This window comes from Petromyzon marinus, chromosome 77, assembly GCF_048934315.1.
Source record: "Petromyzon marinus isolate PM22_M1 ecotype Great Lakes invasive population chromosome 77, UKy_Petmar_22M1.pri1.0, whole genome shotgun sequence".
Taxonomy (NCBI): Eukaryota; Metazoa; Chordata; class Hyperoartia; order Petromyzontiformes; family Petromyzontidae; genus Petromyzon; species Petromyzon marinus.
Window position 1 is genome coordinate 3,722,278 of NC_133743.1, and position 24,888 is coordinate 3,747,165.

A 24,888-nucleotide genomic window follows, 5' to 3' on the forward strand; every position below is an offset into this window, starting at 1 on the left:
GGGGATCGATCTGGAAGCTCCTGGAACCAGCGAGAGAGTTCCTTAAGTGGGGCGTGGCCAGGGGAGTTCATAGTTCATAGTTCCATTTATTTGGTATAGCCCTGTGAGCCATTCAGCTCTTGAATCAGGTGCAACTGCAACAAACAAAAAACAAAAACATGAACAAGAAAACATCTTAAAGTGACTATGTGACTGTGCAACCAGAAAATCCAGGAAAAAAAAACATCAAAATATTCCTGAAATAGCACTGTACACCAACGCTGTGTGCAAAAATCCCAGTGGGATGCAAGTCAAACAACAAAAAACAACCACAAGACAACTTAGATTAAGACCATCAGTCTAACTCCGTACTACAATAAACAAAAACATGGCCAAACCAAAACACTTGTCGAAATCACCAAAATAAAGCAATAAATGCAATGTAACAGTGATCATAGGGACTGTGACCGAATTTTAAACAATAAACTACATAAATAACATGTAACACCAAACCCTGGGAGGGGCTTGACCACGCTAAAGGGATATAATGGAGAGGCAAACGGGGGTTCGGGGCTGTCATGGGGATTCGGGTCCTGGCTGTCGTCGCTGTCATCGCTGCCATCTTTTCGTCATCGTCGTCGCTGCATCGTTAGCTGGCTACAGTCTTCATCGTTGTTGTTGCTATCTAGACAGTTAGCTATATAGTGTACGACGCCGATGTGGCTGTATGGGTGGCTCAGCTAGAAGTAACTCAGCGCTTATGTTATTCCGTGACCCTGTCTTAAAATATTGAGAAATAAACAAGCAACCTTCTACAAGTTGTGTCTCAGAAGTCCTCTCATTACACATGTGTAGTGATTCAATCACAACCGGAAATACTCATCCGACATTATGGACACAGTGTGCGTGACAATCAGGAAGTTAAACAAGCCATCTCTAATTTACTTAACGGGGCTGAAAGGGGATTAGTTAGAGGCAGGGAATTAAAGGGATTTGAGGTAGAAATACAAAATGGACGGTTGGAATCCATTAGGGAAAGTGGAAGGTGATTGGTTGAAGGCAAAGCAGAAGGTCAAGGACTATTTTGGAAAGGGACTTGAGGGATATATAAAGGGGAAATGAGAGAGTTCTAGAAACTTTGAGGGAGGGAAATTCTTGAAGAAATAAGAACGATTAATGAAGACTACTGTGTTGGGTGTTACTAGACATGTATCCTAGCGTCATGATTCGCATTTGGCAAATTATCCACAAATTATTGAATTGTAAAAATACACAGAGCAACATCACTCCCTGGTGGCAGAATAATGCTAATTTTCAAGGACCACCTTATGTGCACCTTGTAACAACACAGGATACAAGCTACTGTTGGCATCCTCCCTGGTGATAACTGCTACAGATATTTAATTGTTGAGATCAGATGCAATGTAAGTGATTTGGAATGACTCTTTGGTTCTTTCGGTAAAGTCACGTAGAAATAAAATAAATAAAATAATAGAGTACGACGTTTCGATTGCAACACAGACACGGAGACACACAGACAGACACACAAGCAAAGAGAGACAACACAGACACACACATAGAGACACACAACATAGGCACACAGAGACCCAATGCCTCTGTTTGGAGGCCTTAAATAGAGAGGGAGGGTGGGGGGGGGGTTAGGCAGAGAGAGAAGTGGGTCTGCTGGGCAGCTGCTGGAGCAGAGAAATTAGCATGTCAATGAATCCACCCTGAAGCGACCGAGGGAAAAAAGATCGAATGGCCCTATCATAGCCTGGTAAATTTTAGAGAGATAAATAGTTTGAGAAAACAAAATTTAGCAAATCTTTTGGAAATGTAATGTAATGCAACACAGAGAGTCGGCTAACACAGTTAACGCACAGCCTGGTTGATTACGATCTCCAAAAAATGCTAAAATTAGAATTTAAGTGTGAAATTTGACAGAGACACACAGAGAGATGGTTGGAAATTCACCCCGAAGCGGCCGGGGGAGAAAAAGAGCGAATTGACCTATGAGAGCCAGGTAAATGTTAGAGAGAGAAATAGACCGTTTGAGAAAACAAACTTAGAACATTTCTCTCTCTAAATTTTACCAGGCTATCATAGGGACATTCGATCTTCTTTCCCTTGGTCGCATCGGTCGCATCCGTGTCTATGTTTTGTGTCTCTCTCAAATTTAGTTCTACCTGATGACGGTTGTCTGTGTTGCAATCGAAACGTCGTGCTCTATTATTGCATTTCTCTGTGACTTTACCGAAAGAATCAAAGAGTAATTCCTGCATTCACGAAAGCTTCAAATCAAGTTTGATTGGAATTGCGGAGTCAAGCACCATATACGTGAACATCCACATTCTTATACACATGACTCACTTTAAAATATGAGCACATGAGGTCGCGTTCCCTGTTGAATTCTTCATTTTTCGGGGAATTGCTCCTGCGGACCTGGAAGCACTTCTCCATGTACTCGTCGGGAGTGAACGACTTCCCGTCCCATTCCAGCTTCAGTGCGCAGTCCCGCACACACACAACCAGGGATGGCAAGTGGCTTTCCATGACACTTGATTTTTCGTCTTCAGGAGAAATCTGGGATCGAACGTGCTCTGACATGTTCTTCACGTAGCTGGAGGAGAAGCAGAGTTAAGGGCTCTGCGTTCAATGCCTCCCTCAAATATATTGAGAGATTAATCTCACAATACTCTCCTACCTCTCCCTCTGTCATCACTCTACTCTACTCAATGCACTCTCCTACCTCTCGCCTCTCATATCACTCCACTACCCTCCACCCACTCTCCTACCTCTCCCAGCTCGTCTCACTCTACTCCCCTCCACGCCTCCACACACTCTGCTCAAGCAATGAAGACTTTCTGTCGATTGCCTGAAGTTAGTATTCATGGAGTACAAGATTTCTCATTCTCCTCTGCTGCCCCCAGTCTGAAGCTCCCCATCTATCGACTCCCTGCCTCTACTCAAATCTAGCCTCATGATATTTATTTTTTCCTCTGCCTATGTCTGACTCTCTCTCACCACGTAAAGTTTATTCATCCACGCTGCTGCCGTAACATTGTCTCAACTCCCCCTCTCGCCTATCGCATGCCCATGCCAATCAATCTATATTTATATACTGCCTCTTCCATTACAATCACTTAAAAGATATTGCACGAAACAGATATGACATTGTTCGTGTGCAAAACTACTTAAACATCATATTCAATATCACCTAAATAATTATGAAAAAACACTGATAGGTTTAGAAACAGTAATAGCAACATTGTAAAGCATAGTATGATAAGATGCAACTAATACAGCACAGACAATCAATGGAAGTGTGTAAAAATACTTAAAATAAATAGTAACATAATAATTAGGAATTATCATGAGGTCCAAACCATGTTCTGGTATTCATTTCTCCCACAGCATCAGTGTTACACTCAACAGCTACCATCACATCATGAGGAGAGCGTGCAACGATCACCTCAAGTCCTTCCGTAATGTATGTCTCCTAGTCACCACCAAAATGTCTAACACTCTCGCCTGCAGCACAGTTGAGTCTCGCCTCGACTATTTGCAACTCCATTCTTGGATTGAGGGTCATCAAGTAACCTCAATAAATTCCAACGGTCGCGCCCCACGTCATCCTCAGCTAGATCCCTTTGCCGCCATGAAGTTATCTCCACTGGCTTCTGATTTGCTAGCGAGGGTAGCCTCTGCAACCATGAGTATACTTTCCACTTCAACTGTTCCCCCGTATCTCTCTCCACTCCTATCACCCTTGCACTGCAGCGTATTGTGGAACCCTCCACGGTGCAACGCACAGCCTCCTCCCTATATCAAGGATCAGGATCGTCGACCATACGGTAAGGCCTCGCTTAAGGCGTTCTCGTGCACTACCGTTGTCACTCTAACACTATTCTTCTCTTTGGGAACATTTCTTATTTGCACAACGCGGAACGGAGTTGTTATAACGCGGTCTCGGCACAGTCGAGTATGAGGAACGATAGAGTAGGCAGTGTACTCTCGTCTCAGTTCTATGTCTTACCCTGGGGATAACTGCAGGCCGAGATATTTTGTTATCATTACCCTCATCCTTCGAAGTTTTGTTCTTTGGAGGACAACGTTTCTTCTCTACAATTCAACAGTTTTCTAATACGCTCGGCTCTTTGGTGCCGCTTAAATCACGTCTTGTTTCCCACAAGTGGCAATATCATTTGGTTGGCTGGCCATCTGCGCTGCTTAAAACAAACCTGGGAGAAAGCTTGATGGATATAGGTCCAGAAATTCATTTTTCAGACCTCCTCAACATCAGCATTATAATACATAGGGATGGATTAATTTCCAGAAGGTCGGCCTTCTGCTCTACGCTCAATAAAGATGTATATAGAAACCCAAGGGCACTTTTTTTTCTGCAATCGATCCAAATGTAAAAAAAAAAATCTTATCCGGTTCCATCATCCAATGGAATACATTTCTTGATTATGATTATTTTTCATTACAAATTTTTTTATTCCATTAAGAAAATAACATTAACTGCCCCTCCATTCCTGAGTCACGTACAAACAATGCTCTGATATGTTCTGGTTTTCCTCTGACCGTGCCGCCTCCATCAGAATTCTCTGACCTTGCCTCCAAATTTAAACCTACAACTTGTTTCTTCGATGCCAGTCCCACTTATTTGGCTGAATCAGATTATTTTCCATCTCATCTGTCCCCTGGTCATACTATGTGATTGTACTTAAATTGTCATGAGACAGAGATTATGTCATTGGTCTATCCACATTAGGTGCATACATTGCATGGTTCTAGTATAACCATAGAGGGGACTAATTAGGTCTTCCTCTGAGGTCAGAAACGTTGGTGTTATCTTAGACCCCAGTTTGACATTTGAGGCACACGTATGTAATATTACTAAAATATTGTTTTTCCACACTTGCAACATAGCTCGACTAAGGCCTATGCTATCCCATCATGATACTGAGAGGATGGTGCATAGCATTATTTCATCAAGTCTGGATTACTGCAATGCCTTGCTCACTGGCGGTTAAAAAGGTGTTTTAAATAAACTACAATCAGGGCTGGAAGTGGGAATACATTACTGGGGGAACTCATTTATTATTCCTCTCATGCTAGATCGGAACTGCACACTAGATCTGCAGAGCGGGAAGGGGGAAGAGGAGGAGCCTCGCTCTTTGTGTGGGTCTCTGCGTGTGTGTGGGTCTCTGCGTGTGTGTGGCTCTCTGCGTGTGTGTGGGTCTCTGTGCGTGCCCGTCAGTCTTTGTGCTCATTTGTGGGTCTCTGTGTATGTATGTGAGTCTCTGTGCGTATCTGTCAGTCTATGTGTGTGTATGTCTGTGGGTACCTCTGCGCATCTATCAGTCTCTCTGTACATGTCTGTGCATATCTGTGCGCGTCTGTCAGTCTCTTTGGGTATCTGTGCGCATCTGTCAGTCTATGTGCGTGTCTGTGAATATCTGCGCGTGTCTGTCAGTCTCTGTGGGTATCTGGGCTGGTCTCTCAGTCTCGCTGTGTGTCTGTGAGTATCTTTGTACATCTCTCAGCTTCTGCGTGTGTCTGTCAATTGCTGTGTGCGTCTGTCCGTCTGTGTGTGTGTGTCTGTGTGTGTGTCCGGCAAAACAACCTCCTACCTCCTCGCGGTGCCGGACGGGCAACTCTGTCGTGGACAGTGCTGTAGGGGGAGGTCGAATTCCGATTGGCCCCTCCCCTCATGGCGTCTGTGACCACCACAGTGGCTAAACGGGGGCTCTGGACGGGTGCAAGGGGCTGGTAACCCCTCCACCTTCAAAAATTTACCACGAAACCACGAATTACAAATGTAACTAATAAGCTTGTGCCAGAGGCCCTGGGGGGAAAGGCGTCTATGACATCTCCTGGCCAAATCCCTATTGGCGGAGCCAGGAGATTGAATCTCTACCCTCGGGGCTCCTCTAGAAACAATAAAAAGCCACTTCGTGTGGCCACGTGGAATGTTCGAACGCTCACTGCGGAGGAGAGGCTGCCACTCCTCTGTCGGGAGCTGGACGGGTACCGACTGGATCTCTGTGGCATTCAGGAGCTCCGGTGGACCGGTTCTGGCTCCTGCCACCATGAGGGGTGGACAGTCCTCTACTCGGGGCAGCAGACTGCCAAACAACAGGGTGTGGCTATTCTTTTGAACAAAAGAATGAAAGGGGCGTGGGAGCGTGGTGGTGAGGTGTGGGAAGCTGTAAGCCCCAGGCTACTTTGGGCTCGCCTTCCTATCAACCGGAGGCGAGGAGTGGCGGTCGTGGTCACTTATGCCCCCACCGAAGACGAACATCCGTGGAGGGATGCAGGCAAAGCCGATGAGTCAGATGCCTTCAATGACCTCCTGTCACAGGTGCTGGCTAAAGTGGCCCCTCGGGATAGAGTCATCTTATTGGGTGACTTCAATGCCCGAGTTGGTCATGATGCTCGCACCTGGTCTGGAGTGATTGGAGGGCATGGGCCAGATCAGCTCAATAACAACATCAGGAGGCTGCTATATTTTTGTGCAACCCATGGGCTTGTAATTACCAACACGCTGTTCCGGCATCGGCACATCTACACAACATCATGGATGCATGCCGGGTCCAAGCAAGAACATCTGCTGGACTACATAGTGACGGACTAGCGGATGCGAGCCCATGTCCTTGACACCAGGACCTACCGTGGAGCTGATCTGTCCTCTGACCATCGACTAGTCATCTGTAAGATGCGCCTGCCATTCTTCCACTCCGGTGGTAGGTGTACACCCAGGACCCCATTCCAACCTAAAGTGGCCTGGTCTCAGCTATCTGATGAAAGTTGCAAGTGAGAATTTCATCATCGCTTGCGGCTGGGGTTGGCATTGTCCCCCACTCCTCCTGATGTCGAGGGTAAATGGGCGACGTTTAGGACTGTGACTCATGCAGCTGCAATGGCTGCTTTGGGTACACGGTCCAGACCTCCCCAGAGACACTGGCTGACAGAGGAGGTGTGCAGGATAGTTGAGAAAAAGCGACAGGCCCACTGTCATCGGATACAGAATCCCACGTCAGAGAATGAGGAGGCTTACCACAGCCTTCGCTCGGAGGTTCGGAGAGCCATGAGGTGCTGCAAGGATGGGTGGTGGTCGCGGGTTGCTGAGGAGATGGAGTCTGCCTCAGTGGCCCACGATAACAAATCTCTATTTAACTCCATCAAAAAAGTTACCTGCAGTGCCATACCTATTACCATCATTAGGGGAAAAACACGGTGATCCAATCTCCGACCCCAAGGAACAGGTTTGCAGATTTGCTGAGCATTTCTGTGAGGTCCTGGGGGAGGGGATATCCCTCAGCCAGGAAAACATCGTGGCACAAAGTGGGGATGAACCTGCTGAGGCTGCGGTGCCTCAAATATTGGAAGAAGTCACCCCCTGTGAGTGGCTGGCTGAGGTGCCATCTGTTGAGGAAATACTGAAGGCGATCCGGAGTCTGAGTCCAGGAAAGGCACCGGGCAGAGATGATCTCCCAAGCGATATGCTGAGAGAGGGTGGCGTTTGTGCACAGACTGCCCTATATGACATAACAACAGTCTGGACCACTGGACGGGTTCCGCAGGATTGGAAGGATGCCCTGGTGGGCCCCCTCTTTAAGAAGGGGGACCGCACAGACTAACAACTACAGGGGCATCTCACTCCTCAGTGTGCTGGGAAAGGTCCTGACAAGGATTATTCAACATCGCCTTGCCAGGCACACTGAGGAGAGGATTGCAGAGCCCCAATGCAGTTTCAGGAAAGGGCGGTCCTGCACAGATGCCTTTTTTTCTGTCCGTCTGCTACATCAGAGGTGTAGCGAATTCCAGCAAGACCTACATCTTTGCTTTATTGACCTGGTCAAGACCTATGATACCATCAGTAGGCATGGGTTCTGGGTTGTTCTTCATGCTTTTGGAGTCCCTGACCCTCTGCTCATGATCATTAAGGACCTACATGATGGTGAGCGGGCCCGGGTAAAACAACGTGGCCCGGAGTCAGAGCCATTCCCTGTACACCTTGGGGTGCGACGGGGATGTCCTCTGGCTCCCCACATTATTTAACATCTATTTTGACCACGTAGTTCATGAAGCCTTCAATAGCTGTACCGGGGGAATCTCCATTTGGTACAGATATAATGGGAGGCTGATCGATGCCCGGGTGCGGTCAAGGGATGGCTCCCTATTTATCAACCACGTTATGTATGCCGATGATTTGGTAATAGCTGCTCATTCAGAGGAGGAGTTGGAGACGCTGCTGCTGAGACTGGCGCGTGCCACTAAGAGATGGGGCCTTATCATCAGCCCCACCAAAACTAAGCACCTGCCTGGGTATTTTGTACCATTGGACACTCCACCCCCACAACTCCCAATCGGTTATGGGGCAGTTGTTGAGAGAGTGGAGAGTTTCCCATACCTGAGCAGTGTGCTTATGACCCGGCTCCAGTTTAACAGCAGAGGTCTCACTCCGAATCAGTCGAGCGGCAAAATCTTTTAATTGGTTGCGTAACGCTGTGTGGAAGCTACCTGGTCTGTCGCTCCACACTAAGCTTCATGTCTTCTCGGCCATGGTCATTCCCTCCCTTCTCTACGCTTGTGAAACGTGGACCCCCCTAATGGAACACCTTCGGCGGTTAAAAACATTCAGGCTAGCCTGCCTACGATCCATCCTGGGTTTAACCAGGCTGGATTGTGTGAGGAGCTCACAAATCCTTGAAAGATCTGGGCAAGGTCTCATCGGTGAGCTCCTCCGGCAGGCAAGGCTGCATTGGCTGGGTCATGTAGCCCGCATGCCCAGCCACCACATGCCGAAACAGCTTTTGTTCGACCAGATCGAGGGGGCTAAACGGGCGTGGCACGGGCTAGAGATGAGATTGAGTGATGTGGTACAAAAGGATGTGGAGCTGAGTAGATTTGCCGATGACTGGCATCAGCGGTGTCAAGATCAGCCTCTGTGGCGGAGGCTCGTGAAAGACGCTACTGGGCAATTGGAGGCAGTCGCCCTCCAACAACAACGGAGGGCGGATGAGCGACGCTCACAACAACGAGCGGAGCGCCGGGTGGCTAAAGCACAGCAGGTTGGCACAGTAGGGGGCACAGGTGGTGCATCAGCCAGTCATCTTAGTCAGTCAACCCGTGGCACTTGGGTCTGCCCCGTGACCGCCTGCCAGCGGGCATTCCACACTTCACGTGGCCTCAAGGTGCACATAGCCTGGCACAAGCGTCGTGGTGACGTCACCGCCACTTAGTGGCGAATGGCGGTTGTTGTTGTGGGTATCTGTGCGCCTATGTCGGTCTCTGTGCATGTCTGTGGGTACCTGTATGGCTGTGGGTCTCTGTGTGTGTCTTTATGTCTCTATGTGTGTCTGTGGTTCTCTGTGCGCGTCTGTCAGTATATGTGTGTCTGTGCGCCTCTGACGGTCTGTGTGTATGTCTGTGGGTATCTTTGCCTATGTCGGTCTTTTTTTGTGTGTCTGTGAGAATCTGTGCACCTCTGTTGGTCTCTGTGCATGTCTGTGGGTCTCAGTGCGTGTTTGTCGGTCTCTGTATGTGTCTGTGGGTCTCTGTGTGTCTGTCAGCCTCAGTGTGTGTGTCTGAATGTATCTTTGCGCGTCTGACCGTCTCTGTGTGTGTTTGTCAGTCTCTCTGCATTTCTGTGTTTCTCTGTGTGCATCTGCCAGTCTTTGTGTGCATCTTTGGGTCTCTGTGTGTGTATTTAGGTCTCAATGCTAGTTTATGGGTCTATCTGTGAGTCTAATTAAAAAAAGATTAATCTTTGATTCCTTCCGGAATGCAGCTGGGTTCATTTTCACTCCCACCAAGGCGTTCTGGGGCGTTCAGCTGATAAGCTGATTCTGGTCTACTCATTATTAGAAAGACCAGACTATGCAGCAAGGCTCCACGATTGTGGAATATCCCTTCCTTGGTCCATTAGAGAATCTGAGTCTATAACACTTTTTAGATCAAATTTTTACAAACTCACCTGTTTTTTTTTTTACAACAGATTATATCAAAAACGTAAGCTTTATGCAAATGCACTTTTAGGCCTTGCATGACTTGCACTGAGAGACAACCGCAAGCAGTATTATTGTTAAATGTTATTCATGAGAGTAATTCCTCCCTTAAGGTGGTGTTTGCCTTAATGCGGAACTTTTGAGGAATGCATCTACATCATTAAATGAGGCGTTCGCGTACTTTGCTTCATATACAATACAATTATTGTTGACTATAATATCAGACGACGCATGGTAGAAATCGAAATATCAGAGCAAACTGCTTTAAATCCCCCCAGCCATTCAGGTCACCCAAAAGTGCGTTGGAAACGTCAACCCCAAAGTGTCACGCAGAGGTCAGCATGGGCATGGTGAAGGATACCGCAGCTGCTCCAGGCTCGTGTTATCCAGAGTCTTCTCGGTGTTGTAGACAAGCACATTGCACAGCAGCACGGCCATGATGAACAGCCAGATGTCGTGTTCCTCATTGGCCTGCGCGTGAGAGATAGGAGCTGTTGAAATCTGACACCCGTCCAGCTTATGAAGCCTATTGGGTTTTTGTTTAAAATCAAACAATACAATTGTATCGATATTGCTTTTAAAACTAAGTTTGAATTCATTTATGCATCTGCTCTGCCTTTCTGTCCATCTACTTTGTCCGTATGTCTTCGAAGCTGGCATGATAACCTTCATAAAGCAGTTGCTTTGCTATAAGGGATTTATCTGATAGACAACTGGGACCATTATCAAAAAGGTACAAAAGATGTGCTGAGATTAAATAAAAACGGTTAGTCTTGTAATCCCATGCAGATAATGTAACACACCGTGCATGCATGTCACAACATCACGTATTATATGGCATTGACTTAATCCAGCTCAAAACGCTGTTATGTACTAACATTAACCGTGGTAAATCCCACTGCTGGATGAAGACCCAACGTTGCTATCATATCTCACACGATTGCAAAAGTAACAATCCATCTAGCACCTTTCATGTTATCTGATTACATTGCTCTATTTCCTCAGTGCAAGTCCTTTCAGATGCATTTGTTGGCCGTCACGCAATCGCTATTCTAGCCGGGATATATCCTGCCCAATTACTATTGTTAACAGTGTTAATGATGAAATTAACCTGCATTTTTTATACTTCTGAGGACAAATGCATATTAGGAACTGTTACAAAATCCATTAATTCAATGTGTTGATATGTTTCCACAATGTTATACTTAAAAACTAACCTATAAAATGGTATTACTATTTTACCAGGTAAGGCCCATTGAGCTAGACAGCTATTTTTCAGAAGCGACCTGGCCACAAATGATTGCTCGATTAAGTGAATTATCATGTGGAAATGTATAGCAGCCACATACTTTAATTTCAGGTTCTAAATTGTGTATGGAAAACTGGAGACCCAAGAGAAAAATCCACGTGACCACGGAGAGAGAGACATGCAATCTAAACATATACAGCAGGCATCATGGTCGGGATCGAACACACGATCTCCTGTATACCAGGCGAGGTGGTTAACATCTCGCCACCGTGGTCCCCTAATGCTACACGTGGTCCTGCACTGGCTGTTTTCCAAGCCGAGCTAGACCCGCGATATACTGGCCTCAGTAGAAATGTAAATATGACGCAGGGGCGGGGCAAATGACACTTTACTAGCATGTGATGTCAGCCAGTACACTGGGAGAACAGTGCCACTCCCACGTCATCTAAATGTGAATCAACTCATTAATTGAATGTGATGTGTGTCGCTACGTCAACTACACGTCTCAACGTTTTCAGTGTGTGATATCCGTGAATACACTAAGGACAGAACGCACTATGTTAGCTACATGCATCTCGACTCGGTCACTGCGTGTGGCGTACGTCGGCTTACTGTGAGGTTACATCATCACCACGTCATCTACACACGTCTCCACTAGTTAATTGCTTTGACATTAGTAGCACAGCTTCTGTAGTGGAAAAACCCAGACTGGTGCCTCTTAAACAGCACACGTAATCCACCATAACAGAGTAGTTGATAACAATTTGTATTCAACCAATTGACTCAAAGTGACTCATCTTCCAAAGCTCTAGAATCGTGCGAACCAATGACATAAAAATTCAAAGATATTGGCTCTAACACACGTTCATTCGAGTTGTGTGCGGTGCCCTTAAAAAAAACCTCATATTAATCGATGAATTCTGGCCATTGTTACAACATAAAGTTTTAGGTTTATTTTCTTCCTGATGAGCCATTTGCTCCACATTCCCTCACCTTCTCCGGGTCTCCCAGCCCCTCCGTGTCCAACAGTAGTAGACAATTCTCCTTGTTCGCTGGGTGAGGAATTGGCCAGGCCCAGATGCCCTTAGTCTTCGATTGCACTGCGTGCCCTACAGCAAAGCCACCTGGTTCCCACCGGGTGGAAGGGAACAAAACATAAACATGGGGACAGGTCTCCAATGTGTTTTTGGATTGCAACCACATTGTTGTTTTGTGTGATTCTGAAACTGTTTTTTGTACGTCAGTTCATGGGGTCTCTTTATGAATCTGTGAGTTTTTTTTTTACGTGAGTCTATAAGGACCTCTGTGCGAGCCTACATGAGTCTGCGAGTTTTTATCTGAGTCTACGGATATCTCATGTGATCCTATGGTTATATATGTGTGTATTTATTTGGTCTCATGTGAACTTATGGGTATGTGTGTTTGAGGGTCTACGGGTCTCTGTGTGAGAGTATGGATCACTTCATTAAGTTAATTGAGCAGCTCACATTCTCCCACAATTACATCGTTGAAGTGATTAAATCACACCCGAAAATACTCACCCAACGCTAAGGACACGGTGTGCATGACACCGACAGTCCAGAAGTAAAACAAGCCGCTCTGATTGACACTTAACTTGCCTGAAAGGGGATTGGTTAGAGGCAAGTAATTGAAGAGATTGATGGAGAAATACAAATGGAAAGAGTGAGAACTGAGGATGATTGACAGGGATGACTGTTGGTATCTGTTAGGGAAAGTGGGAGGTGATTAGCTGGAGGCAAAGCAGGTCAAGGAACCTACGGGAAAGGGGCTTGAGTGATGTATAAAGAGGAAGCAAAATTATTTTGGAGTCCGATTTTTGAAGACTACTGTGTCGGATGCCACTAGATCGTGTTGCCTGCTGCTGTTGGTGTTGCAAATTCTTAATGCCTGAACATGTGAGAGCTATACAACTGCTAAAAAATCTATACAGTCATATACACATGTGACAACTATCTCTCTGTTTCCCACTCTTTCCATTTTGTATTTCGACCTCCAATCCCTTCAATGTCCCTGCCTCTAACCAATTAACCAATCCCCTTTCGGGCCCTTTAAGTAACCAATCAGAGTGCTTGTTTTTACTTCCTGATTATCCGTGTCACGTGGTGTCCACCAGGTGAGTATCGTTTGTAGTGATACAATCTCTACCACACGCATAGAACTGAATTAACCATCCGCCGAATACCTGCACATTTTTAGAATACTATGGGAGGTTCAGTTTAACACGTAGGCTTTCACGACCAATATCATCCAAAAGAGTTTTTTTTGGGTTCGATCGCGTAAATATATAAATGTGTCATTAAAACCTGCCACCACACGACACAGCCAACGAGTAGGGGTTGTCATGTAAACAGATATGTGGATGACCCATTGGTGGTCTGGCCAAACGGCAAAGACACACTGAACGCATTTCTAAATCATCTCAACTCGCAAACCCATCCATCCAGTGCACCATGGAAGTGGAAGCTGACAGAACTCTACCATTTCTGGATATTCTGCTCGGACGGGGTCGAACGGGTAAAATTGCACACGGTGTTTATGAAAGAAAACGCATACTGACGCCTATCTGAATGCAGTCACACCATCACCCCGCACAGAAATCTGCTCTTAAGAAGACGCTCATTCATCGAGCTAAGAAAGTGTCAAATGGTGACAATCTGAGAAGTTAAATTCAACACGTTAAAGAAGCGCTGCAAATGAATGGTTACATTGATGCACAAATCAACAGAGCATTGGATGCCAAAACCAAATTAAATAACACGAGCATTGAAACTGCCCAAGTAATTAAAACAATCAAAATACCGTACATTGTGGGAGTAACTGATAAACTAGCCAGATGTTTCTAGATTTGAAGCTTTCGTGACTGCAAGGATTCATACTCTTTGGTTTTATTTGGTAAAGTCACGTAGATAAAATAAAAACAAAATAAAAGAAAACAAATTAAGTCACGACGTTTCGGAGGCAACACAAGCTTCTGTCTTCAGGTGGAATAGTCAACACAGAATATCTGTGTCAGGAGCACAGTTCAGAGACGACCGGGATTATATACAAGTTAAGGGGGGGGGGGAAGAGTCAGTAAGGGGGGCGTGGCTGGGAGGGCTGGGTTAAGCAGCCTTTTGATGGGCTGCTGCGGGCAACAGCCACTTCGCACTGCACGAGAGTGGGTAAAACCCACCTTTTGTTATGCTGCGTGGGGGGTCGGGGGGAGGATTTTGAAAGCGGCGGCAAACGGCTGTTCAATTATAAGGCAGCTAAAGTTTGACATACAACCACTGAAAAAAGGAAATGGCTGTACAAAAAATTTGAAAGGCAGTTAACGTTTGATTTTTATCTACAACATCCTTCCAGTGATTGCTAAACCTGAAACCATCCTCTCGGTTGAAGTTGTGTCTGTATTTGTAAATCTGGATGGCCTCCAATGGCAAGCTACCATTCTTGGATGTCCTGTTGGAGAGAAGGCCTGATGGCTCTTTGGGACATTCTTTTTACAGGAAGCCCACCCACACAGACTCCTACTTGAAACCTGATTCCCACCACCACCCTACTCAGAAGAATTATCTCATCAAAACGTTAATACATAGGGCTCATTGCATTTCTGACAAACACCACCTGACTAGTGAATGAAAACATGTCCATACTCTTTGGTTCTATTCGGTAAAGTCACGTAGGTAAAAGATAAAACAAAAATCACGACGTTTCGGCCACAACACAAGTGGCCTTCATCAGGTGAAGGGACCGTGCTGTCACAAGGACAGCGTTGGAAAGAAGAAAGTCAAGTCAGGTCGCGTCCTTTTAAGCTGTGTGGGAGGAAACAAAACGCTTTGACAAAGGAATTAGCATAAATGCTCATATAGTAACAACACGGGGGGGGGAGGGGGAGGGGAATATACAAATGTACAAATGATGGTGTGCGAGGGAATGACCGTGCAGCAACGTGATGGACCAGCACGGGGGGGGGGGGGGGAGTTTACAAACGTTGTTTCGAAGGGAAATAAGCTGCTGTGAAAGTTTGGTATATCACTACTTGGATAAATATACTGTATCATTGAAAATTAGTTTAATGTTTGATATATTTAGGGAGGGACGCTTGGTTAGACACTGCCTCACCAATACCTACTTTACTTGGAATGGCACCTTCTACAAACAAAATGAGGGTACCCCCATGGGTTCTCCCTTATCACCAGTGATAGTCAATGTTTTCATGGAGAAATTTGAATCAGATGCCATCCAGACTTCCACCCTCAGACCTTCCCTGTGGAAAAGATATGTGGATGACACGTTCGTAATTTGGCCACATGGCCTCCCAGCTTTGAACCGTTTCATACACCACATCAATTCCAGACATCCCGCCATCAAATTCACCATGGAAGTGGAGAAAGAGGGCAAGTTACCATTCTTAGATGTTGTGTTTGAGAGGAGACCTGATGGCTCATTGGGACATTTTGTATACAGTAAACCCACCCACACAGATTCCTACTTGAAACCTGATTCCCACCACCACCCAGCTCAAAAGAATGATCTCATCAAAACGTTATACCACAGGGCTCATTGCATTTTGGACCAACACCACCTGACCAGTGAATTAAAACATGTACACCTGGCCCTCAAGAGAAACGGATACTCTGACCGTACCATCCGCCAAGCTGTTTCTCCCTCCATACAGAAACAACCACTTGATACTCCGGTCAAAACCATCATGTTACCATACATAGCAGGCGTTACTAAAAGGATTTCCAAAATTCTAAAGAAACAAAAGATCCAGGTGCGGTTCAACACAGTGCACAAAATCCGTGATCTGATCCCGTCAGTAAAGGATGTCATTCTTGACTTACAGTACCCCGGTGTTTACAAATTGAGCTGCACTTGTGGGGACTGCTATATCGGGGAGACGAAGCGACATATCTCTGATCGAATTCGCGAGCACAAATCAGATTTGAAACACGGCAGAACGAATTCTTCTGCCGTGGCTGATCATTGTTACAACGCTGTGGGTGATCATGATATTGTTTTCTCCGATACCAAGGTGGTCTGCAAACCTACCGGTTTTATCAGAGATTTGTCCACGAGGCCATCCAGATTTACAGACACAGACACAACTTCAACTGAGAGGACGGTTTCAGGTTGAGCAATCACTGGAAGGATGTTGTAGATCAAGTCAAACTTTAACTGCCTTTCAATTTTTTTGTACAGCCATTTCCTTTTTTCATTGGTTGAATGTCAAACTTTAGCTGCCTTATAATTGAGCAGCCGTTTGCCGCCGCTTTCAAAATCCTCCCTCCTACCCCCCACGCAGCATAACAAAAGGTGGATTTTACCTACTCTCGTGCAGTGCGAAGTAGCTGTTGTCCGCAGCAGCCCATCAAAAGGCTGCTTAACCCAGCCCTCCCACCCACCCACACCCCCCTTACTGACTCCTCCCCCCCCCCCCCCCTTAACCTGTATATCATCCCGGTCGTCTCTGAACTGTGCTCCTGACACAGTTATTCTGTGTTGACTATTCCACCTGAAGACGAAAGCTTGTGTTGCCTCCGAAACGTCGTGATTTAATTGTTTTAGTTTATTTTGTTTTTATTTTAGCCAGATGTTTGCAAAAACAAAACATCTGAGTCAGATTTGGCATGGTACATAAAATACAGAAATTAATATCTGGCACAAAATATGTATTACGGAAGCTATCAACAGAAGGTGTGTACAGGATTAACTGCACGTGTGGTGAATGTTACGTTGGGCAAACAGGACGAATGATCAGCACGAGACTAAAAGAACATCAGATAAATATTAAATTCTCCCAAATGCAACTGTCAGTAGTAGCAGAACCGCGTGCCATCAAGGACACTCAACGTGACTTTATCGAAAGAACTAAGAATATGAATTACTGCAGTCACGAAAGCTTTAAATCAAAATTTTGATTTTGATAATGTTGAAGTTCTGTTCAAAACTAGCTACTACTGGCCAAGGCTAATTAGATAATCCATCTAAATTGAAATTAATAAAAATAACTTTAACCATTCGGATTAGTGCTGCATGGTAGCGAATCATCAAATAATACATTATTTAAATGCATGCCTACAAAGGGCAGCATACTTCAATAGGGATTACCGTTGGTACGGCTATTCTCATACACAGTTGACAGAAAGGACAAGTTCAAAGGGCTCGCATAATACATAATGTACGTTACCTCAGTCATGCCCCCCACACTTTGTGAAAGAGCACAGAAGCGTGGTCACCACATCTACGCTTCTATATAAGAAACAAAATAGTTAGACTTCTCCACAAATCTGGCTGTCGCCTGATGGAGCTAGTTGTAATTACTGGCCAAACGTCATACTCAGATTGTAAATGTTGTGGCTTGGCTCTCCAACACATCGGTTTGCTATACTCGTGACGAATTGGCATGTTATGTTATTGTGACAACCCTTACTCGTTGGCTGTGTTGGGTGGTGGCGGGTTGTAACGGCACATTTATATATTTACGCAATCTAACCCAAAAAAAACTCTATTATGTATGAGAGGCTCACTAACGTCCTCAAATCCGCAGCCAAAAAAAACATCCTGAGAGAACACAGAAAATAACACAACCCCTGCTGGTTCCTAGATTGTGGGATGGACAGGAAACTGGTGACAATCCAGACCCAATGCAGATGATCCCTCCCTGTGTTTGCTCTTCCATGAAGCTCATGGTCCACCTTAAACCGCATCCAACTGTACAAATTATGGTTGCAGATGCAGATACTTGATGCACAAATGGAAAAGTGAAAACTCTCCAGTGTGCGAATGTGGTCATCCAGAACAGACCGTACAACATATCAAGACGCAATGCCCAATCCACAAATACAAAGGAGATATCACGGCGATACGCTAAATTCCCTTTCATGAAGGAGATGTGTGAATTGGCCTGTCGATATTCTGATGTGGTTGATGGTACACTCAAGTGTCTTTGAGGAATACCAATTCCAGGGAGGTGCAATTTTGAATCTGGAACGAGGTGATTATTTTGGACATCTACGTTATTTCACTCTGTTCACCAAATTAAGTTACAAGCCTCCACCATCAGAGCTCAGTGACACACGCAACAGGGGTCTGACTTTCTGCGAGGGCATCTGCAGATGATGCACAGCACAAGGTTAATTAAGGGGAAAGCATTGTCTGCAAACGTGCTGGTACAAGCCTGGGGGAGAAACCACTGTAGTTCTAATGGACAGCAAGTCTCTCCTCGTTTGCTCTGTAGGTGACACATTGGCATGCCAGTGTTGGAGTCTGTTGTATATATATAGGCCTTTTTCCAAAATGTATATTAATAATGATTTTGCCGATATTTTTGTTTCAATCAATCGTGGTGTCACTTGGGGCAAAGGGGGGTGATACAGCCCCCCCTCCCCTCACACACAACAGGCCGCCGGAGATAGCAATAAAAAGTTATAAACACAAAACAAAGAGAAGGGGGGGGGGAATTCCTAATGAGAGACTAAAAAAAATTCTGACACGGCTTCAAAAGCCTCGCAGCTTCCAGGGTGGCGAAAACCGGACAGACAGGTTTCGGTTATTTTTTTATTATCAGAAGTCCAAGAAAAACTCAGCAACAAGAATAAGCTGACATTATAGGAATCTACACACTCATTACGATAAAAAAGATTACAATCTACATAGCGGGTTATTACTTCTCATTCAGAAAATTAATACTAACATAAACCAAAATAATAATTATGCAGTGTTAAACCGAGGGTTGTCCAGAAGAGACGAGGCTAAATAGGTCAAACTTACACAACCAAGAACAACTGTATCCCATAGGGAAGGAGCCTCCCAACCATCTTTGTCTTTCTGCAGCACGGGATAACAAGGAATGTAACACCCAGAGCGAGGGAAATGACTCGTTTATTGCAGGGGAGGCATCTGTGTCCACGGATGAAAAGATGGCTTAATAAATGACACACACACGGACACAGGTACACCCCCCCCCCCCCCACAACGCCGAGCAAGGTAAATGACTCGTTTATTGCAGGGGGGGCATCTGTGTGCACGGATGAAAAGATGGCTAAATAAATTACACACACACACACACGGACACGTACAGCCCCCCCACAACACACAGCGAGATCAAAGGAAGTTCCGGTCCTTTGTGAGAAGGCGAGCCAGAGGAAGAAAATTTGGCATAAAAAGAGAGACACGGGCCATGATTTGATCACAGCTACCAGCGGCAGAAGACGGCGACCAACTATCGAAGATGCTCAACCCCCGAAGATAACAGCCAGCCACCGACGCAGGAGATCACCACCGACGCAGAAGAAGACTCCGCAACTCATGCAGGATGGCGAGGCTCGCTGAGTAGCGACATGCTACGCCGTGCGAATTAAGCGCCATCAGACGAAGTATCGCTCGAAAATCATTCCGCTCCGGGCATCGACTCACAAGAGCCACTGCAGTTCGAGCTGAGCTGACGAGAATTCTAGCATCATCCACGAGAGAGGGCAGAAAGCGCCAGACGTCGACCAAACCTGCCATCAACGAACGAAAGCATCGTTCATCGCCAGAGAGCCGGAGCCGGAGAGGGCGCACAGTCGCGCCGCCAGCGCCGCCGAGCACGGGTGTCAGCTGCCAGCGCACGAGCGACCGAGCATCTCCAGGACGGGCATCGTGCCGACGCAGCTCATCATCCAGCAGCGGAGAGAACCGTCAGCTAACATCAGACACCGAGCGATAGAGGGAACCAGCCATCGTTCGTATACCCTCCCCCACTCACAAACCCACGACGCTCCCGGCGTCTGCTCTCACAAGAATTTACCAAAGAGACAATCCAACGTACCCACACACTAAGACTAATTATAAAGTGCATGAAACATCAGCTGGCTGTGAAGGCATTGCGGCTCATCGGGTGATAAGAATACGTCGTTTATAAGTACATTAACTTTTTTTCTTATTGTTTTGTTTTATGTGATTTTACTTCCAATCACATAAATTACCAATAGATTAATCGATAAAAACAAAACTTTTGAAACCTACACGCTCACAGAGAGAATATCGTGTTAAACCTGTTTCTTTATCATGTAATATTGTCCACGAATTAATTAAAACTTAGCCAAAGATAAGAATCTCCCATAGGAGGGCACGCACCCCGTCGCACACCCTTATTCCAAGACATTTAGTTAATTATATAATTTTGCCGATGAATCTATTGATGTATACTTTTGCCTTTGGGATATAATAATTTGCTTTTATCGCCTTTCGTATGAATGTCGTTGCATGCATTTTTAAGGACTTTTATTCATATTTGCCGTATATGCTCGTGTTACTCTGATGAAGTAATCGTTTGTTCTGTTACCCAATTAACAAACGTGATCATTGAGGGTTAAAGGTATGAATCCATGAAGCCTTCGCCAATTGATGGGTATTTGCTGAAGCAGGCGTACTGCCACACACCCTTGCTCCAAGACATTTCGCAATTACGTAATCTTGCTCATGAATTTATTACTGTATACCTTGCCTTCAGGACATGTTTCTTTATTGCCTTCATATGAATATCGTGGCATGAAATTTTAAGGACTTTTGGTTCCTATCGCCGTATATGATCGTGTTACTCTGAGGAAGTAATCAATTGTTCTGGTACCCAGTTAACAAACGTGATTATTGAGGGTTAGATGTATGAATCAATGAGGGGAACATCTTCTGGAGTACTGTGACAATTTCAAGCATGAGAATTCGCATATTAGAGTGTTAAGTTTTTGTTTAGAAAATAAAATTGCTTAAAACAGAAGTGTTTGAGTGTTTCTCTCCTGAGTTCATGCGTAATAATCTTAATTATAAGAACTGTATCCTGCGGTGAGATTTGAATATGGAGACCTGACATAACACACTAATACATAATCAGTAAATGTTAAAGCGAGAATAATTATATTATACCGATCGATAAAACGAACCTAGACAATGAAGCCGAGCTTAATCTGGCATACTTACAGCACACCTGCATAACTTCATATGATTAATTGTCTTATCCCGATTGATGATACGACCCTGGGCAACGAAGCTAAGCCAAATTATCATAACTGCCCTCATTGGCATAATCGCATACATTCGCATAAATTAATACGATTATCTTTCAAATTAGCATTATTTTGCGCATAATTACATCTATTAACATAATTTCGGATTATTACGCATATTTCCAAATTTTATTTAATTTTTATTATTTTCATAAAATTTTCAAGACGCGGCATATACAACAGGTCCCAGCACACGGACAAAATGAAGAGCAAAACCCGCACCATAACCTATCTACTGAAATCAACGCCAAAACAGTGGTTCCTCGTTCTGTAAAATCCATAATGATCATCACTGGTAGCTGATACTAACGATTCGAATGCAAGATCTCAACAGTGCAAGCCCAGGCACGATAAGCAAGGACAAAAGCTTAGAAAGAGTGAGAGAAAGAAGCGGCGTCGAAAATGTGGCTTGAGAACACATTCAGTAATGGTACTGACAAGAGCAGTCCCTTTGAGTTAGAATGATTCAAACCTCTGGGCATGGGTACTGGCGTGGGTGAGTCGCCACTGCACCAAACAGGAAAGAAAAAAAATGCACATTCATAGTTAATATATTTTCTATTTTGTAGAGTGAGATATTACGATTTTGTCTATGTTGCCAGCATTTATGTATTTCATAGGTTTTTCTCTAAGATAGGTTTCCCAATAGCAACACAAATTGACTATAAAGTTAATTCACGACGGGGTCATCCCTTGCGAACATTTAACGTGGGCTCGTGTGTTACAGACAGATTGGAGGCACCAGCAGAAACACGGCGTTCACACTGAAAGTCAGCTTGAAAGCGATAAATTGCTATCAGCATCCAACAAATAACCACTATACTTACATGCTTTCTGAACTTTGCGGTTTGGGGGTAATGTTACGTCGAACTGCAGAACACAGAGAGCACGTGTTAGCATTGACACAATGTATCAGTTGAAATTGCATATACAGTGTTTAATACGATTAACGAATTGACTTTGTGAGGCATCTCGATGTAGGAGAGTAGAGTGAGATGGGAAGGGAGAGGTAGTAGAGTGTGTGGAGGGTAGTGGAGTGAGATGAGAGGGGAGTGGTAGGATAGTGTGTGGAGGAAATCAGTGTGACAATGGACATTTCATGAACAGATCGTCGATGACGAAAGCTCATTATCTTTGCACTATAATACAAGATGCTAATAACTTATTTCCATAAGCTATTTCTACATATTCTCTTTGATTTGCTCTAACATGCTAAATAACCTCTTTCCCTAAGCTATTTTTACATATTCTCTTTGACTTGCTAATCCCTCTAAAACGTCTATAAACCCTTGCTTGTGGATCCTTCTCAAACGTATATAAACCCTTGCTTGAGGCAGCTGTCTCACCATTTGTCGCTTGATGACAGATGCTTGTGTTGCCTCCGAAAAGTCGTGATTTATTTTATTTTATTTCTATCTACGGGACTTTACCGAAAGAACCAAAGAGTATAATATATTTTACCCACCAAATTTGTGCTTTGTATAAAGGATCTGCAATCATTGACATCGTGGCAGTGATGTGACTCAATCCTTGTGGCCATTCGTTGAATCATTTACCAGATTATTCGGTAACTGATAGCACGTGCCTCATATTACATTTGATGCATAGCCCCGACAAATTTAGCAAGATTCTCAGTCTCCCACCACCACTTCTGAGCAAATTTACATTGAAAAAAAATGTTACGTAATTTTCAACAGCAAAACAAATATCTAAAGAACCAGGGTTACGCATCTACAAAATGGCCGGTGTGCACGTGCATAGCCATAACTAATTCCTGGCTGTGATGTGTGGAGCAAGGACAAAAGCTTAGAAAGAGTGAGAGAAAGAAGCGGCGTAGAAAATGTGGCTTGAGAACACATTTGGCAATGGTACTGACAAGAGCAGTCCCTTTGAGTTAGAATGATTCAAACCTCTGGGCATGGGTACTGGCGTGGGTGAGTCGCCACTGCACCAAACAGGAAAGAAAGATAATTCACATTCATAGTTAATATATTTTCTATTTTGTAGAGTGAGATATTACGTTTTTTATGTTGCCAGCATTTATGCATTTCATAGATTTTCTCTAAGATTGGTTTCCCAATAGCAACACAAATTGACTATAAAGTTAATTCACGACGGGGTCATCCCTTGCGAACATTTAACGTGGGCTTGTGTGTTACAGACAGATTGGAGGCACCAGCAGAAACACGGCGTTCACACTTAAAGTCAGCTTGAAGGCGATAAATTGCTATCAGCATCCAACAAATAACCACTATACTTACACGCTTTCTGAACTTTGCGGATTGAGGGTAATGTTACGTCGAACTGCAGAACACAGAGAGCACGTGTTAGCATTGACACAATGTTTCAGTTGAAATTGCATATACAATGTTTAATACGATTAACGAATTGACTTTGTGAGGCATCTCGATGTAGGAGAGTAGAGTAAGATGGGAAGGGAGAGGTAGTAGAGTGTGTGGAGGAGATTTGAGTGAAATGAGAGGGGAGAGGTAGGTGAGTTTGTGGAGGGGAGTAGAGTGAGATGAGAGGGGAAAGGTATGAAAGTGAGATGAGAGGTAGGTGAGTTTGTGGAGGTTAGTGGAGCTAGACGAGAGGAGGTAGGCGAGTGTGTAGAGGGTAGTGGAGTGAGATGGGAGAGGAGAAGTAGGCGAGTGTGTGGAGGGAATTATAGTACGTCAAGTAGACTGCAGAAAGGGATGGTGACTGTGATTTTGAAATTAATCTGAGATTCACGTTTATGTATACATGCGTAACCTCTTTCGCACCATATGTAGCCAACTGTGCTAATCAGAGGTGCGATGTGCCGACACTGTGATATGTTGTTTTATGTCGTCTATTATTCCTAAAATCTGTTTCAACAAATATAACCTCACGGTTAATATCATGATTTGTCTACTTTAAAAAAATAGATTTACTTCATTACATATCGTTATAGATGTTAAGAACTAAAGTTTGCAATCATAATAGTATTCTAAATTTATATATTTTACCCATTGAATTTGTGCTTTGTAGAAACGATCTGCAATCATTGGCATGGTGCCAGTGATGTGACTCAATTCGTTGATCATTTAACAGATTATTCTGTAAGTGACGGCATGTGCCCTTGTATGAAATTAGATGCATAGCACAAACAAATACAGAAAGACTTTGAGTCTCCCACCACCACTTCTAAGCAAATGCCCGTTAAAAAAATCAACAGCAACACAAAGATCTAAACAACCAGGGATATGCATCTTTAAAATGCCCAACATGCACGTGCGTATCCATAAGTAATCCCCGGCAGTGATGTGTGGAGCAAGGAAAGAAGCTTAGAAAGAGTGAGAGAAAGAAGTAGCGTCGAAAATGTAGCACGTGAACACATTGGGCAATGGTACTTTCAAGAGCAGTGCGTTTAATGAATTAGAATGATTCAAACCTCTGGGCACGGGCACTGGTGTGGGTAAGCCGCGACTGCACCAAACAGGAAAGATCAAAAAAATGCACATTCATAGTTAATATCTCTTCTAATTTGTGTTTGTCCTTAAATATAAGGGTGGCACTGATTTCATGTTTTTGTTTAATACGTTTTGGCACACACGCTGTGGATTCT

At 44.5% G+C, this 24,888-nt stretch overlaps 1 protein-coding gene across 1 annotated transcript in view; it reads right to left on the minus strand.

Moving 5' to 3' along the window:
* LOC116957581 (guanylate-binding protein 1-like) overlaps positions 1-24,888 on the minus strand; it is a 71,399-nt gene that overhangs the window by 18,535 nt on the left and 27,976 nt on the right. The window contains exons 5-12 of the mRNA XM_032979821.2: positions 24,715-24,749; positions 23,561-23,603; positions 23,210-23,244; positions 22,127-22,169; positions 21,772-21,806; positions 12,241-12,371; positions 10,360-10,469; positions 2,350-2,599 (exon numbers count right to left, since the gene is read on the minus strand). Coding sequence (XP_032835712.2) covers positions 2,350-2,599; positions 10,360-10,469; positions 12,241-12,371; positions 21,772-21,806; positions 22,127-22,169; positions 23,210-23,244; positions 23,561-23,603; positions 24,715-24,749 — 682 coding nt within the window. The remainder of the gene's footprint in view (positions 1-2,349; positions 2,600-10,359; positions 10,470-12,240; positions 12,372-21,771; positions 21,807-22,126; positions 22,170-23,209; positions 23,245-23,560; positions 23,604-24,714; positions 24,750-24,888) is intronic.